This window comes from Perognathus longimembris, chromosome 23, assembly GCF_023159225.1.
Source record: "Perognathus longimembris pacificus isolate PPM17 chromosome 23, ASM2315922v1, whole genome shotgun sequence".
NCBI classification, from domain to species: Eukaryota; Metazoa; Chordata; class Mammalia; order Rodentia; family Heteromyidae; genus Perognathus; species Perognathus longimembris.
The window spans coordinates 13,143,925-13,158,953 of record NC_063183.1 but is presented as its reverse complement, the minus strand read 5'-3'; the positions used below and the strand labels follow the sequence as shown (position 1 = coordinate 13,158,953).

Genomic DNA, 15,029 nt, shown 5'->3' with positions numbered 1-15,029 from the left:
ATGGATGGGATCCTTTGCCTTTTAAATATATACACATACATATATATGTATATATGCATACATATGTATCTATACACATATACATACATATATATACACATATATAACCCAGCTTGATGAAGTTATTAGCCATAACCTGATACCATGTAACATTCTCTTCTGGAATAAAACACTTTTTTTCTTTCCTTATTTAAAAAAATTGTCTAGAGAGTACACTAAACTAATAGTCTGGAAGTTGATGGTATTCTTAACTAGCTGCATTGTATATTCTTTTTTCCTAGTAAGACTTTGATTTTTTTTAAGTTGCAATCTCCATGTAAGCATAGCCTTAGAAGCACACCTGGGCATGACCTTCATTGGTGGGTAACACGTAGTATTAATATTCTTATGCAACTGCTTGTCCAAGGTCCACATTCTGACATGCTCATGATTTTGTGTAAGAAGTCCTGCATGCCTGTTTCATGATCTTTCTAAGCTCTGCTCCAAGTCCAAGAACACCTTTCCTTGTAACATCCATTCAGACACAGCCCTTTTCCCTCCCCTCCCCTCCCCCTTCATCTGTGCACTTGGGACCAGTCGGCAGAGAGCACGTCCCTCCCCCACTAAGCAAGCAGTATTGTGAATTTTATCTTCTTTTCCAGAAATCAGTTCGTCTTCGTTGCAACCGATGAAATATCTTGTAACACCTCTACAGGTAACAAACATTTCTGCGTCCTGATGCCTCATCTGAATCTCAGTATCCTTTTTTTTTTTCCTCCTCCCTCCTCTTCACATGGCTGCCAGTTGGTCATGCTAGAAAGTTTAGCTTAAAAAAAAATTTTTTAAGGACCATATACCTTTGGAATATAGCAGAAGCCTTTAGACTCTTACTTGTATTATTTTCTAAAGGCACTAGCTATTTCTTGCTAACTTCTGATGCTTTTTATTTCTGATTTTAATAATACATGGTCCAGAAAATCATGTTGTGTTGAGCAAATCCACAATAAAACCTCACAGAATTATCAGTATTCTAGTAAAATACTGATCAAGGGTCATTCAGAGACACCCATGTGTGGCTTCCAAGGTTTTGATTTTTTTTTAATTAAAAATATATTCAATCTGGGCTGTCAGAAATTTAAACGTGAATTATTCGAGATCTTTATAGAATATTCTAGGTTCTAAAATACTGCATCTATAAAGCCAGGGGCATTAAGGAAATATAATTATCACTCTCTTGTAAGGAGGGATCTTCATTCTATCTGCTAAAGGTGGTCTATTTCCTTTCCTTCTATACATGTCTCGAGTAGCAGAACTTAGAGAGAGGAAGGGGTTTTGTGTCGCTTTGTTTTAAAAGCACAACCTTGGTAAATAGAACCTGCCACAGTTGCATGAAATGTTCATCACAGTAATGCCTGCTCCTTTTGCTTGATGTGGTTCAGAACAATTAAATCTGGATTTTTCACTAGCATGGGATTTACTTGCCTAAATGCCAAGATAGGTGAGTGCCTGAATGCCAGACTTTCTCTTTTTGATGTAAAAGCCTACATTATAAATTAAATAATTGCGAAGAAATCTCATAGGTAGATTGCTTTGGGCTGACAGTGTAGGAGCTCATTCACATGTGGTGGAATAGGCCCTGATCCACAGAAACATTAAACCCAACCTGATGAATAGACATCTGCCTGTTGCCAGTTGCCTTTTGCCAATAGAGCAGTATAGAGAGGCTTATCCATGAAGGCTCCCACCGTTATTCCAGGAAGAGAGCAAGGGCATAATCAGGGTCACTCAACTAAATCCCAGCTTCAGTGCCATTTATTGAGTCAGACAAGCATTTGTCCCCAGAGCTCAAGAGACACACATGCAACTACTTGATCCATTTGCATAAAAGCCTTTTGGTAACGACCCTGCTATTTCCTACCCTGAATCTCCAGCCTTAATTATCTCTGCTGCTTCTCTCTATAAGAAGTGGGACCATCCTTGAACACTCTACTAATTCCTAATTGTTAAATATCGATGGCTAGTTACATTGCTGAGACCGGCAGTGGATTATTTCTGGGACACAAGTGTGATTTGGCATTGCTAGGGCCTTGGGAATATGCAGTAGGTATGGGATGAGAGGAAGAGTGGAGGGAATGAGGGTGATTGGTTGTATTTTGTGGAACCACTGGCACTCCGGACTCTGTAACTTCCCAGTTAAACCCCGCTTGGGTCCCATTGTGTCTGAGGCTGTATTTTGGCATTACAGGTAAAACGTGGAAAAGTTACAACACGAAATAATAGATACGGACTCCCATTCATGACTTAACAAACCTTTAGTGTGGGTAAGAGATCTATATGCCACTTTCCAAAAAAGAAATGTAAGGTGCAGTGCCTCACACCTATAATCCTAGCTACTTGAGAGGCAGGGGTTGGAAGAATTGCAGCTCAAGGCCAGCCTAGAGAAAAAGCTCATGAGATTCCATCTCAACCAACAAAATGTATGAACCTGTCATTCCACCTATGGTATGAATAGGAAGATCATGGTCCAAGACCATCCAGGGCAAAAGGATCCTAGTTGAAAGCAAAAACATTACCGCAAACACGTTTGTGGTTATAGCTCAATTATTAGATCGCCTGCCTAGTACACTGGAGTTGCTGGGCTCAAACCCCGGTATTGTCAAAACCATTTTGGTAAGCACTAATAGAAGTGTGTGTGGTATAGCCAAGGATTCCCACTCCCCTTCTATAATTTATGATGTCCACTGAGTAAAATTTGTAGTGAATTGCTGTGGCTCACATTTCAAGTCGAGAGAAATAGGCTCATGTCTTCGATGGCCATGTTAGTAATGAGCATGCTTCGTAAGATCCCACTTGAATGTGGAAGTCAGAGTCAAGCATGAAAGCAGAGACGCCCACTTCAAAATGTCAGCACATCTCCCAGCCGGCCCACCTCCCGCTAGAGTGAATGGGGAAGATGAGAGCTGCAGTGGAATGGACATCCTCCTGGCCACTTCCCCGTGGGCCAGGCGAATCCCGCACTCTTGCATGCAAGCAGCATGCCAGCACTCGCACCTCCAGGAATAAGCAAAGACTTCCAGCTTGGGTCACTTTCCCCTCCCCATCGGCAGGTTATGGAGGTTTGTCAGAAAGCAGGTTCCCTTGTTTTCAGTACTAGAGGTGAAACCCCAGGACCTTGTACTTGGTAGGCAGGAACCTGTTCTGTGGTCATTATTTTTGAAGTAAGAGTCTGATATGTATGCCAGGGCCATAGACTTCGATTCTCCTATTTATGTGGTGCTTGGATGACAGGCACGTGCCGTCAGACACACCTTTTATTGATCTGGAACCTCTGAGACTTACTGTCCAGACTGGCCTAGAACCACAGTCCCCCCAATCTTTGCCCCCTGAGTAGCTGGAGAGACAGATATGAGCCACTGGACTTGGCAGACTCTCAGGTTTCAAGTGTAGAAAGTTCAATGAGCTGGGCTAGTAGTTAGAAACAGAAAAAAATGCTTGTCTAGTACATATGAGGCCCTGGGTTTGGTCCCAAGCACTGAGAGAGGGAGAGGCAAAGAGAGGGAGGAAAAGAACAGAATGAGAGAAGGTGGAAGAGATGTTTAAAAATCTGTATGAAGGAATTGATGATGGATTTTTAGAACTAAAATCCTTCCAAAGACAGGCCCTTGTGGAGCGATACCAGGGGAAGGAGGGATGATGATGGGACAAAATTTGAAATACAGAATTTGTTCAAAGATTAGACATGTAGAAGGTCCAGGGCCAGTGATGTTAACACCTGTAATCCCAGAAAATTGGGAGGTACAGGTAAGGAGAATCATGGTCCCAGACTAGCTACTCCCCCCAATACAAGACCCTATTTGAAAAATAACACGAAGTGGGCTGGAGGTATGGATCAAGTAGTAGAGCACCTGCCTAGCAAGTGCTATGCCCCAAGTTCAAACCCACATACTAACAAGAAAGAGAAGCAATATACATTTAGCAATATTCGTCTGGAAATAGTATGACTGTTATTTCCTTCCATTTATTCCCCTACCTCAATTTGTACATGTACACACATATGTGTGCACGCACACACACACACACACACACACACACACACAGTGCACCTACAAATAACCCTTCAGAGAGGATGTAAAAGAATTTTCCAAACTGGCCATTCTAATGGACCCTTCAGCGAGCTCCAGCTAATTGTCTTCCCCACATTTGGGTGATTAGCTTGTTCAGCAAAGCTGTCATGCAGCAAATTGATTTGTGGTTAATTGGTCTGTTTCCAGTAAAGTGTGGTGTGTATTATACATGGGAAGTGTAGGCTGCTGAGGGAGTGTATGCAAAAAGGAACTTAGAAAACATAATCATCGCTTTTTATTGCGAGCTGACGAGGTACAGGGCTTGGTTCCGAGCTCATTGCATGCAATAACCATAAAATGCCCCTATTAAAAAAATAAACAAGGTGTCCTTACCAGGTGCCTGGTGAAAATTAAAGATGTAACTCTGAATTAGCCTAAGTGGGGAGAAGGCAGAGTTAAAAACTTTCTGCGCAAAATTTATTAACAAACAGCAATCCAGGGGCCATCACATTTTGAAGAGGGGGGGATCATGAGTAATTTCTAAAAATGAGCAGTTTAAATCCAAGCTAAGAAGAAGAGGGGTTAGCAGGGTTTGGAAATACTAGCACCATGCTGAAATGGTTCCATGTGGAGTGGTTCCGTGTGGATGGTTCTGTTTCCATTTCTGTCCATGTGCTTTCTGTGTTTTCTAGATGCTTTGCACTGGGGGCTGGGGGAATTGGTTGGTTCTTCTAGCCTATGCATCTCAAGCAGTGTTTGCGTAAGTCATTAAAACTTTGGGGAAGGATAAAAGTCAGAAAGGAATTTTGCCCTACAGAATTCATTCCCAAAGCCAAACCCAGCAGAGGCCCAGACTTCCATTTCCTGCTGCTGGAACATCCATCCACAAGAGCAGTGCTTAGCTGGAACACTGCTCTCCCAAAATTCATTTCCCAAAACATCCAAGATCCTTTCCCAAAGGTTATTTTTCTTCCTCTGCTGCTGCAAACCCGGGCATGTGTAGCCTGGCATCCCCGATCTTCCTGTGAAGATGAAATGGCCAATGGTGCCAGTTTCTCTTCATGATGGATGGAGATGAATCATTGTTTCTGCGAGATCTGTTCAAAGGCTTGGGCAAGCGTCCCCATAATATCTCCTCCAACGGATGTATGCTGTATTATCCCTGGATAATACAGAGGGGTAGAGTCTGGTGGAGGTTTCATTTGCATTATGACACCAAAAGAAACCACCAACGAATGCATTTCAGAAATACTGTGTTCAAACCAGAAATCGGAAAGACCCTCTGTGGAATCCCCTATTGGTAGCCATGCTCCCTTGATCCTCTGAAGTGGAAGAGTTCTTGTCCTCCTGCTGAGTTCTCTGAAGTCCCATGAGCTGTAGTGACGATTGAAATTTATTGCCCAGGGTTTGTTCAGGAGGGCTGTGGGATCTCATTCTCCTGTGCAGCTTTTGGTGGAGAAGATGGAGAGGTTGTGTTTGAAAAAAGAAAAGTAAACGCCTATAACGTGTATGGGGAAAATGGCCTGATTTGTGGTCAGATCAGGGAAGGGAATAGGAAACCAATAGCTAGAAGAGAGTCAGTGAGGACAGGATGGATGCTGGATTTCTGCAATCAGAGCATCTAACCCCTCCAAAAAACAAGATGGTCTGGTATGGAATGTGGGTTCCCAGCATGGTCCCTCTTACAGGAGGGAAAAATCACTAAGTGGACCTGCCAGCATTAAAGCAAGCCAACTCTCCCTTATAAACCGTCTGGCTTACATCTGGAAAAGTCCTCAGCATCTGCTATCTTATTCATCACTGGGGACCAAACATATCCAACCAGGCAGATCCAACCATAGTTGGCACCAGGACCTAGGCATGGGGCCTTCTTAAGCACCACCCCCTAAGGTGACCCTGTAGAGGGTCACTTGCATGGATTCCTTGTCTAAAATGCTTTTATAGACTATGACCTCACTCTGAAGGGTGGGCACCATAGCCCCTAGTGACATTCCAGAGAATGCAGAACCCTCATTGAATTTCATCTAAGGGGTAAGCATCCCTTGGGCTCCACAGAAATTCTCCCAGAGGCCTCTGAGACAGGAAGTGTAGTTATGGAAAGGGGGCAGAATGCTGAAGGAATAACAGAATTCATTGAAATAGAGAGAGCAACATTAAATACACCGTTCCGACTAAGCCCTTGTAAGAAAATCATGCAATAGTTCAAACTCTGGCACAGGATTCCAGCACAGGCCTATTATATATTTCATTAGCATGCAGCATGTCTCTCCCCTAGGTTTGGAAAACCCTTAACAAGTAATATTTACATTTCTCAGTAGGGTTCACAAAGCACCTTGACAAATACTGTTTCATATTTTCTATCCGCCAGGCAGCAGATGCATTCATTTTACTCTATCATAACCTCAAGTTCAAGTACAGCGATTTAAAGTACATCGGCAACTCATAAATTAGGCAGCTCTTGACTCTCTCGGAGCGTCTATAATTGGATTGCTAAAGCGCCCTGTGATTGTATTAGAATAGACTCTTTTGGTTGTCTCTAAGATCAAAAGTCTGTAGAAGCCATGGGAGGCTGTCTGGTGAGACTCGCTGTTGTTTCCTTGCATCATGATGTCGGGTATCCTGGCCACGGGACATCTGTTGGAATACGGCAGGACTCAGACAGAAACCAACCATTCATATGTGGGAAACCTGATGCTCAGAGAGAGACTTGCCCAAATTAGGGAAGGCAAGACATGAGAAAGGCAGGACTGGGAGAAGCTAGACCTTCTTGCCCTCGGCCCTTGGCTCTCCCCCAGGGTTGGTTTTTGTTTTTGTTTTTGGATTGTCTCCTGGTTTTAACATGATGGTAAGGTCAGAAAAGACTAGATCAATCTCCCAGGGGTCAGAAGAGGAGGTATCTCTCTGGGGAGGTGATGTTTGTCCTGAGAGGCAAAGGTTGAAAAGAAGGGGCTCCCAGTGGAAGGGGACGGAGTACCCAGATTCTAAGGAGACACGGGGTTTTCGTGTGAACCCGGGATGGTTCCGGAGGGAGGCTCCTGTGCCAGAGGCACAGTAAGCAAGGTAGGAGGTGAAGGAGAGGAGGGTGTAAAGAAGGGCAAAGAACACCTGTGCCAAGTTTGGTTACTCTTCTAAGGATCTATGGAAAAACCACTGAAGGGTTGTAAGTGGAGGAATGTTAGGACTCGATTTATGTAGATCTACCTTTAATTAGAAAAATGGATGGATGGATGGATGGATGGATGGATGGATGGACAGACAGGTAAATTAGGTTGGAGATATTTGACAGACATTACTGTAAATGGCTATTGGTTTAAAGGGGCAAGAATTGGGCCAAGGTTGTGGAGTTGTTTTTGATGACGTTTTATATCAGGGCAGTAATAACAAAACTATGGATCATGGTGGACATGGGTCCAAGGTCACCTGAAATTCAAGGACAGGTAAAAAAAAAACCCAAGGTCTGACAGTACCCTTCCCACTTTGGTCAGAGACAGTGGTGGGGCAGGTCACACTGTAGCATGGTGACTGACGTCCCCCCATCACACCCAATGAGGCCTGGGGAGTTGCTATTCTCTCTCTCTCTCTCTCTCTCTCTCTCTCTCTCTCTCTCTCTCTCTCTCTCCTGCTTAGCCAGCGCCTAGGACAGCCAGTGTGCTGACATGGCTGGTACATCCATTGCCAAAGGAATGCTTGGGTCTCCATCTTCCCTAATAACCTTGTGTCTAAATTGTGGTGTCATGCAAGGGCGTGTTTAGAAATTAGCATTTGAAAAGAACCCTCCTGGCTTTTGGTTTGAGCTGACACGGTCCCTTTTCCTTGGTGGAAATGAAATTTATTAATCATCATAAAAACCCTCCAATTCTGAAGGTAGAGGTGACCCTGAGAAGAGACGTCTGCTCATTTGTGAGGAATGTAGTTCAAGGCAGATGGACTTTTCTTCTACCATGGGGGTTAAAAACAGCCACATTATTATCTTGGGTTTTCGGCAAAGGTTTAAAGTCTGCCCAGTGGTAGAACTCCCTAAAAGGATTTACCAGGAAAGATTACAGCTGGAGAAGATGGGGGAACTGTCCACATGTTGTCTCTTCTATATAGATATTTTTGCCACCATTAAAAAAAAATCCCTACCTGACCTAGAGAAGAGATAGAAAAACAAGGCATAAGATATCACAATAAATATACACACTTCCCTACTATGTAACTGTACCCTTTTTGCACAACACCTTGTCAAAAAATTTGTGTTCAATAAATAAATAAATAAATAAAATCCCTAAATTTCCAACTTCACACTTTAAGAAACTCCTGCCACTTCTCCCTTCATTCACACAGTCCTGCGAGTTTTCAGTTTTCCTGTGGAGTTTGTGTGTTCTGTTCTTGTAACCAAATTTTCCAGATACAAAATGCATTAGAACCAAGGGGATTGGCTATTTCATACTCTCTAGACTGATAATAAGGTGTTTTTCACCCCAAGAAGGAAAGATTGAAGCTCAGTTCCAAAATGAGCCAGCATTTTCTTCCACTCCTCTGAACTTCCCTTTCTGGTTCAGTAGGCAGAGGGTCAGGTTTACTTGAGTGACCTCCATAAATATATCACCTTTTAAAAAATCAAATTTTTAAGCACGCTTTGTGCCTTGATCTTGCATCTACTTTTCCTCACCAAAAAAAAAAAGGGGGTGGGGAAGATCTTGGGCAAAAGCTTTGTTTTGTTTTTTTCTTTCATGAACAAAAGGACAGAACAGTTTTCCAAAGGAATGAAAAGCAGAAAAGAACAGCTGACCTGATTTTTAAGTTTTACTGACAGGTATACATCAGGAAAACGTATCAATTCACATCCTTGTAAATGAGAACCAGGAGAGCTCTGGGTGGAAAGGGAGCCTGCGTCTAGATTTGAGTTTACTTTCCTTGAAAACAGACAAGGAAAGCTTGGGAGCTGGGGCGTGCCTTCAGCACCCACTTGGTTGAAACCCATTCATTTTTCCACTTGGGGTATAACTAAGAGTCTAAACTGTGGACCATCTGTGGCCTAGCTTCCTTCAACAACCTAAGTTCCATTGTCTGATCTGGTCAGACTCAACTCACTCAAGAGGAGCCAGGGCAGCAAGGATAAGGGAAGGCAGGACTCGAACCTGGATCTTCTCACTACTGACCTTTGGCTCTCCCTAGCATCAGTTTTGAAAGAATTCTGAGCAATAAAGTCCAAAGAAAAATAGGGGAAAGAGAGCGGGAGAGGAGAATAAAGTCCATGCAAATTGGATTTCAAGGATCTAGAGGCAAGCTTAAGGTTCTTGGTGCAAAAGGTTTCTCCCTGTGTAGCTCTTTCATTTACAAAAAAGGTTAAAGCCCCACAGAGCCTACCCACACCCCACCCCCACCCCCAGGGGCTGGTACACTGGTGACCTGGTGCCCAGAGCCTTGGTTGCTAATGGAGAGGTGCCACAAGAGGCTCTTTCAACATGGCAGTGAGTTCTGTGCCCCTCAGAAAAGTCCCACTTAGTGTGGAACCAACTGTAGCATGTCACCCAAGGCATCAGCTTGAAGCCAGTATCTAGCTTGGACCACATCCTTGCCTGCCTGCCTGCCTGCCTGCACCTCTGTCTCTCTTTCTCTGTCTCTGTCTCTCCCCCCACCCCCATTCTTGCCTGCCTTGTGCTCCCTCTCTCCATCCTTGCCTGCCTCCCTCTCTTGTTCTCTCTCCATTCTTGCCTGCCTCCCTCTCGTTCTCATTTTTGCTCTTGCTCTCACTCTCGCTCTCTCATTCAGACCCACCCGACCCCTCTCAAGAGCACCTTCTCCACAAATCACTCACACAGGGTCTCCATGTCAGGCTTGGCTTCCAGGAAACTTTACTGAAGATTGCAGCTCAGCTTCCATTGGTATTAAAACCTCACGGTTCAAACAATCTCTAGACCGATCACGTGGCCAGTGGTCAGATACGTAGGGGCACATGACAATGCTGAACAAGGATGCACATTAACCCCTGAGACAGTCAGTGGGCAGTCTCTGATTTTATCTAGCTGGACCCCAGCTTGTGATAATGTTGTGACACATCAGACAGACACCCAGTGTATGTGGTTTGTGTCCCCTGTCCATTTTTTTTTTTTTTTTGGCCGTCCTGGGGCTTGGACTCAGGGCCTGAGCACTGTCCCTGGCTTCTTCTTGCTCAAGGCTAGTGCTCTGCCACTTGAGCCACAGCACCACTTCTGGCCATTTTCTGTATATGTGGTGCTGGGGAATCGAACCCAGGGCATTGTTTTAGAAACCATAACACGAGAGGAGGGAGAAAGATGGTAGACAGAGACAGATAGATGGAGACAGGGACTGTTCAGATGCATTGTTTCAAAGACCCAGAACTGTGGCTCACAGATGAACAGATTAGTAGTTCTGAAGTGGTAGGATCACAACCAAATCAGGCCCTTCAAGGTGACTCCCACTCAAGGCTGGTTTCCATACTGCCACATTGGCCTCTCACAGCACTGACAGCTCCCCTGCAGCCTTTCTGGCCCACCGTCTCAGTGATGAGTGACAGCTATGCCAGGAGAAATGGCAGCCTCCCTTGCAGGGGACACTGGGTCTCTTGTGATCCCTCTGCCTCCCTGCTTCTTGTCCCCGTCTCTGAGGAAGCTACCTCAGCTGTGTAAACATGATCTTATGAGGCATAAGATGTACAGATGTGTACACGCATGTATATCCATTCACAGTCCCATGCCACGTGGTATCTCACAACCAACCACAAACCATGCGCCATGATGGTGGTCCTTCCTTACACACACACACACACACACAGTCTTGTGATGTTCCAAGGACAAAGCCACCTCAAGATGCATTTCCTAGAAAGCATCTCCTCCATTTAGCGGTTCCAGACTGTAACACGGTATTGTGGCCAGCTAGAAGAAGTGAGTGAGCATCCCTCTGGGTGGGCCCCAGGCAGAACGAACTTTTCTCCGGTGCCCTGGTAGAGTGGGAGATGTTTTCTTGTTTTAGGATGCGTATGTATGACTCCCCTCCCCCTTCCCACTGTCTTGGTAGTATTTTGTGATTGACATTATCCCACTGTCCCGGCCCATCATGGATCCATCTTTCATGTCTGCTTCCCTTTCAGTTACGGACGAGTTTATGCTGCCGACCCCTACCACCACCCACTTGCTCCAGCCCCCACCTACGGCGTTGGTGCCATGGTAAGTGTCATCTTCTTCTCCTTTGTCCTCTCTTCTTCCAGCTGCCCTGCCCTGCCCTGCCCTCCCTCCCCCTCCCCCAGCTGGGGCCTTAGTATGGGTTGATGGCTGACAGCCTCTCACTTTTCCCCCTTAATTGAATTTGTCTCTTGTGCTAACAGCAGCTAAAATGCCACATTAATCCTCCTAGTAAACTTGATAAATGTCTTAATTTCTTGGCAATGTAGTGCATGTAAGTTATTATATTTCTAATTTTGCAAGTCTCACCTAGCAGAGCACTTACCTTAATGGAATAATTAGTCATTTTGATAATTAAATCCATCACTAACAGAATGCAGTGTCAATGCAGAACTTTTTTTTTTCTTTCCCCCCTCCCCCCCTTCTCCCCTCCCTGGCTGCTCATTCACATAGCCCCAAGGTTCCAGCCCCAGCACAGACTTCAGAGGAGCTAAGCTGCACACTTCCAGGCCTCTGCTGTCAGGCAGCTGAGCATCTGACTGCCTGCCCTCCCCTTTTACAATTCATGTTTAAAGTCATAGTCACCCAGGAGAGAAAATAGAGAGAGTGACACACTTTTGTGTGTGTGGATGTGTGTGTGGATGTATGTATGTGTGTGGTGCGTGCGTGCTTAATACATAAGAAATTAGAAAGAATCAGCTGGGTCTGGGGGTTGCTTTATGTTGGTTCTTGTTTTCTTGGGGGGTGGGGGTGGGGACCTTGATTTTTGTTTTGGGGCACGGGGGGGGGAGGGCGAGGTTAAGGGGAGGGCAGAAAAAAATGGGAGGCGTGGGTGGGTGATTTTTTTTGCTTGTACTCGTTCAAACTTCTATGCACTGAAACTCTTGAGTCCAGTAAGACGCGCCCATCACGTGAGAGCGTATGCAATCATTATTAAGCCTTGGCATGCAGTTTCTACTTGGATCAAGAATAGCAGTCCTCCTACTGAAAATAGAGCCCTTATCAGGCATCCGTGGGGATCACCAATGCTTTTAGTAGAGGAAATTGTTGAAGTGCCACTTCAGAACCATTGAAAGCCATGGCCAGATCATGCCCTGGGAGGATTTTTGGAAACCTATCATTTTGCACAAATGTCATTTTGCATCCAGCCATACCTCCTTACCATCCCTCTCTTTAAGGTCCGAGTCCAGTACAGACTTGCTGAGCCAAGTCACAGCATAGATTTTGATTTTTTTTTTTTTTCCATCTCGATTCAGCATGCAACAGCTCCCCTTCCACACATAGGTCCTAAGTGAGGAGAAGTATTGGGAAAGGCGAGTTGAAGCCATACATTCAAGAAATCACCTAGCGTTAACCTCAAATGTAGGCTGAGCTGGGCGCCGGCGGCTCATGCCTGTAATCCTACTCAGGAGGCTGAGACCTGAGGATCACAGTTCAAAGCCAACCGAGGCAGAGCAGTCCCAAGAAACTCTTATCTCCAATGAACCACTCAAAAACTGGAAATGGAGCTGTGGCTCAAAGTGGTAGAGCGCTAGCCTTGAACAGAAGAGCTCAGAGACTATGGCTAGGCCCTAAGTTCAAGCCCCAGGACAAAAATAAAAATGTAGGCTGAGATCTTCCCTGAGGGGATAGAATACATATATTAATCCATCCCCCCAGGACACAAATAAATGAAATCAGATTGTGCCAATTTTTCCATTGTCCAGCTAGTCAACAGAGTCCTTGTAGCTCATGAGACTGGCTGGAATTGCTTGTTTTTTTTTTGTTTGTTTTCTTTAGTAGAGATTTTTCTTTCTAAGGAGGTTTTGAGAAAGATAAGGCTATGACCATCTTTAGTTGACCAAGAATACTCTGGGATGGGTGAAGGGGGTGCCGCCGTTTTGTTTGGTTTTGCGTGTCTATCTTTTTATTATTTTTCACATTAGTCTTTCTTGATGATGCACGTGTTGCGAAAGGAAAAATGTAAAAAACACACCCCTCGAATTGCTTTGTTTCAGAATGCTTTTGCACCCTTGACTGATGCCAAGACTAGGAGCCACGCTGATGATGTGGGTCTCGTACTTTCTTCATTGCAGGCTAGTATATACCGAGGGGGATACAACCGTTTTGCTCCATACTAAATGACAAAACAAAAAAACAACAAAAAAAAACAACAAAAAACAACAACAGAAAAACAAAAAAAAACAACAAAATAAAAACAACCATAAAAACCTTCCAATCGGGGATGGGGGGAGAGAAAGAAAGGAGAAACTGTCCGAGGCCTGAGCATTGCAATATATGCAGTCATGCATCACTTTAGCAACTCAAAAAAAAAAAAAAGAAGAAGAAGAAAGAATAATAAGAATAATAAAAAGAGGAAAAAAATTACATTTTTTATCTTATACCTCAGATATTTTGTTCTGTGTATTTTAATATCGTGGGTCTTTCATTTCTGAAGGTTTCGTAGTTTGGTTGCTGGCTGTTAGGAACTTTTTCTGGTGGATTCTAGAAAGAAGCTAGATATGAGGGTGGGGGAAAAAGGAAAAAAAAACTGGTGTAGGTCCCTCTGCAGAGTTCTATCTTATGTACATGAATTCTAGATGCCAGATGTGGAGCTACTGGGGTTAAGCTGTTTGGGAAGAGTGTAGGAGACTCAGCAGTCTTTCTTTTCTGCATCAACATTATTTTATTTTGTCAAGAGGGAGGCCAGGGGTATGGGTAGGGGTGGGAAGGGAAAGGAGGGGAAATAAGGATGGAGATTTTTTTTTTGTCTGAAGGAAAAATAAGAGTAACTGATGATAGAAATGTCCCACTGCACCCACGACCATGTATCAATGGTTCGAAGTTAACTCATTGCCAGTTGAAGCCAAAGTTTCCATTGCTAAGGGGCTGCTTCGAGCAGTACGATGCATCTGAGTCCAGCAAAGCTGTACAAACTCCCCTTAACTCATTCCACCCCACAGCGCTCCGCTTTCTCACTAGCCGCTAGTTACATAGGCAACATCTTACTAGTTAAGATCACCCACAAGCATTCTTTTTTATATTTCTTCCAGTATAATAAATTATTGATATCATTGCCGACTTTTATATTATGGGGAGGGGGGAAAATAACATTAATAAAAAGGTGATTAAAAAAAAAAAGCACTGTTTCTATTTTTTTCTTTTTTTTCCAAGAAAAAAAAAAGAGAAAGTAATAAAAACTTAAATTCTTTGTACCAGTTTAAAATAAAAAATATGTATAAAATTTACATCTGTGCAGTGGAGTTGTTAAGTCCTAGAAACAGTCCAAGGAATCTTTAGGTTTAGCTTAGTGGAATAATTATTAGAGACAGACGTATAATTTTTATGGAGTTACATGATACTCATATTCAGATTTATAGGCCCATTTTACAAGTATCGCAACCATTGAGAAATAGAAATAATCATGGTATTTTCATCAGCTTGGTACTTTTTGAAACATGACTGCATTGTGTAAGCAATCTGCAATTTTTCAGTCCGTGAGAGCCGGCCCTGCCATCTTTCCCCCCCATTCCCCCGTGACTGTCTTAAATCAATCTCCAAGGCCCAGGCCATTTGTCAGAAGGAAGAGAGAAAAAGAGGAGGGAAAAATCTAGAACAAAGTTGTCCCCCCCTCCCCCACCCCCCCCATCCTCTGTGGTATAGAGGGCCAGGGTGACACAGCTGGAAAAATTGCAGTTTGTCTGTACTTCTGTTTGAACTCTTCCTACGTTGTCTTGTTTACAAGTTAACTTAAGTTGGGGGTATCTGTCACAGGTCTTCCTGTTTTTGTATTTAAATTAAAAGAGAAAAAAAATTTAAAGAAAAAGAAAAAAAATATTTAAAAAACACCACCACAGCTGCAAGCTGTTCCCGCCCCCCC

At 43.8% G+C, this 15,029-nt stretch overlaps 1 protein-coding gene across 9 annotated transcripts in view; it reads left to right on the top strand.

The window, feature by feature from the left end:
* Positions 1 to 13,501, top strand: part of Rbfox1 (RNA binding fox-1 homolog 1) — a 929,373-nt gene extending 915,872 nt beyond the window's left edge. For 4 of the 9 annotated variants that reach the window (XM_048332268.1, XM_048332269.1, XM_048332275.1 and 1 more), the window contains 3 exons: positions 642 to 694; positions 11,140 to 11,215; positions 11,624 to 11,875. In XM_048332268.1, the coding sequence (XP_048188225.1) occupies positions 642 to 694; positions 11,140 to 11,215; positions 11,624 to 11,771 (277 nt within the window). In that variant the 3' untranslated portion in view covers positions 11,772 to 11,875. Of the gene's footprint in view, positions 1 to 641; positions 695 to 11,139; positions 11,216 to 11,623; positions 11,876 to 13,167 lie in introns of those variants that run through there. The other 5 variants (XM_048332274.1, XM_048332271.1, XM_048332270.1 and 2 more) reach the window with 3 other exon arrangements.
* The last annotated feature ends 1,528 nt before the right edge of the window (positions 13,502 to 15,029 follow it).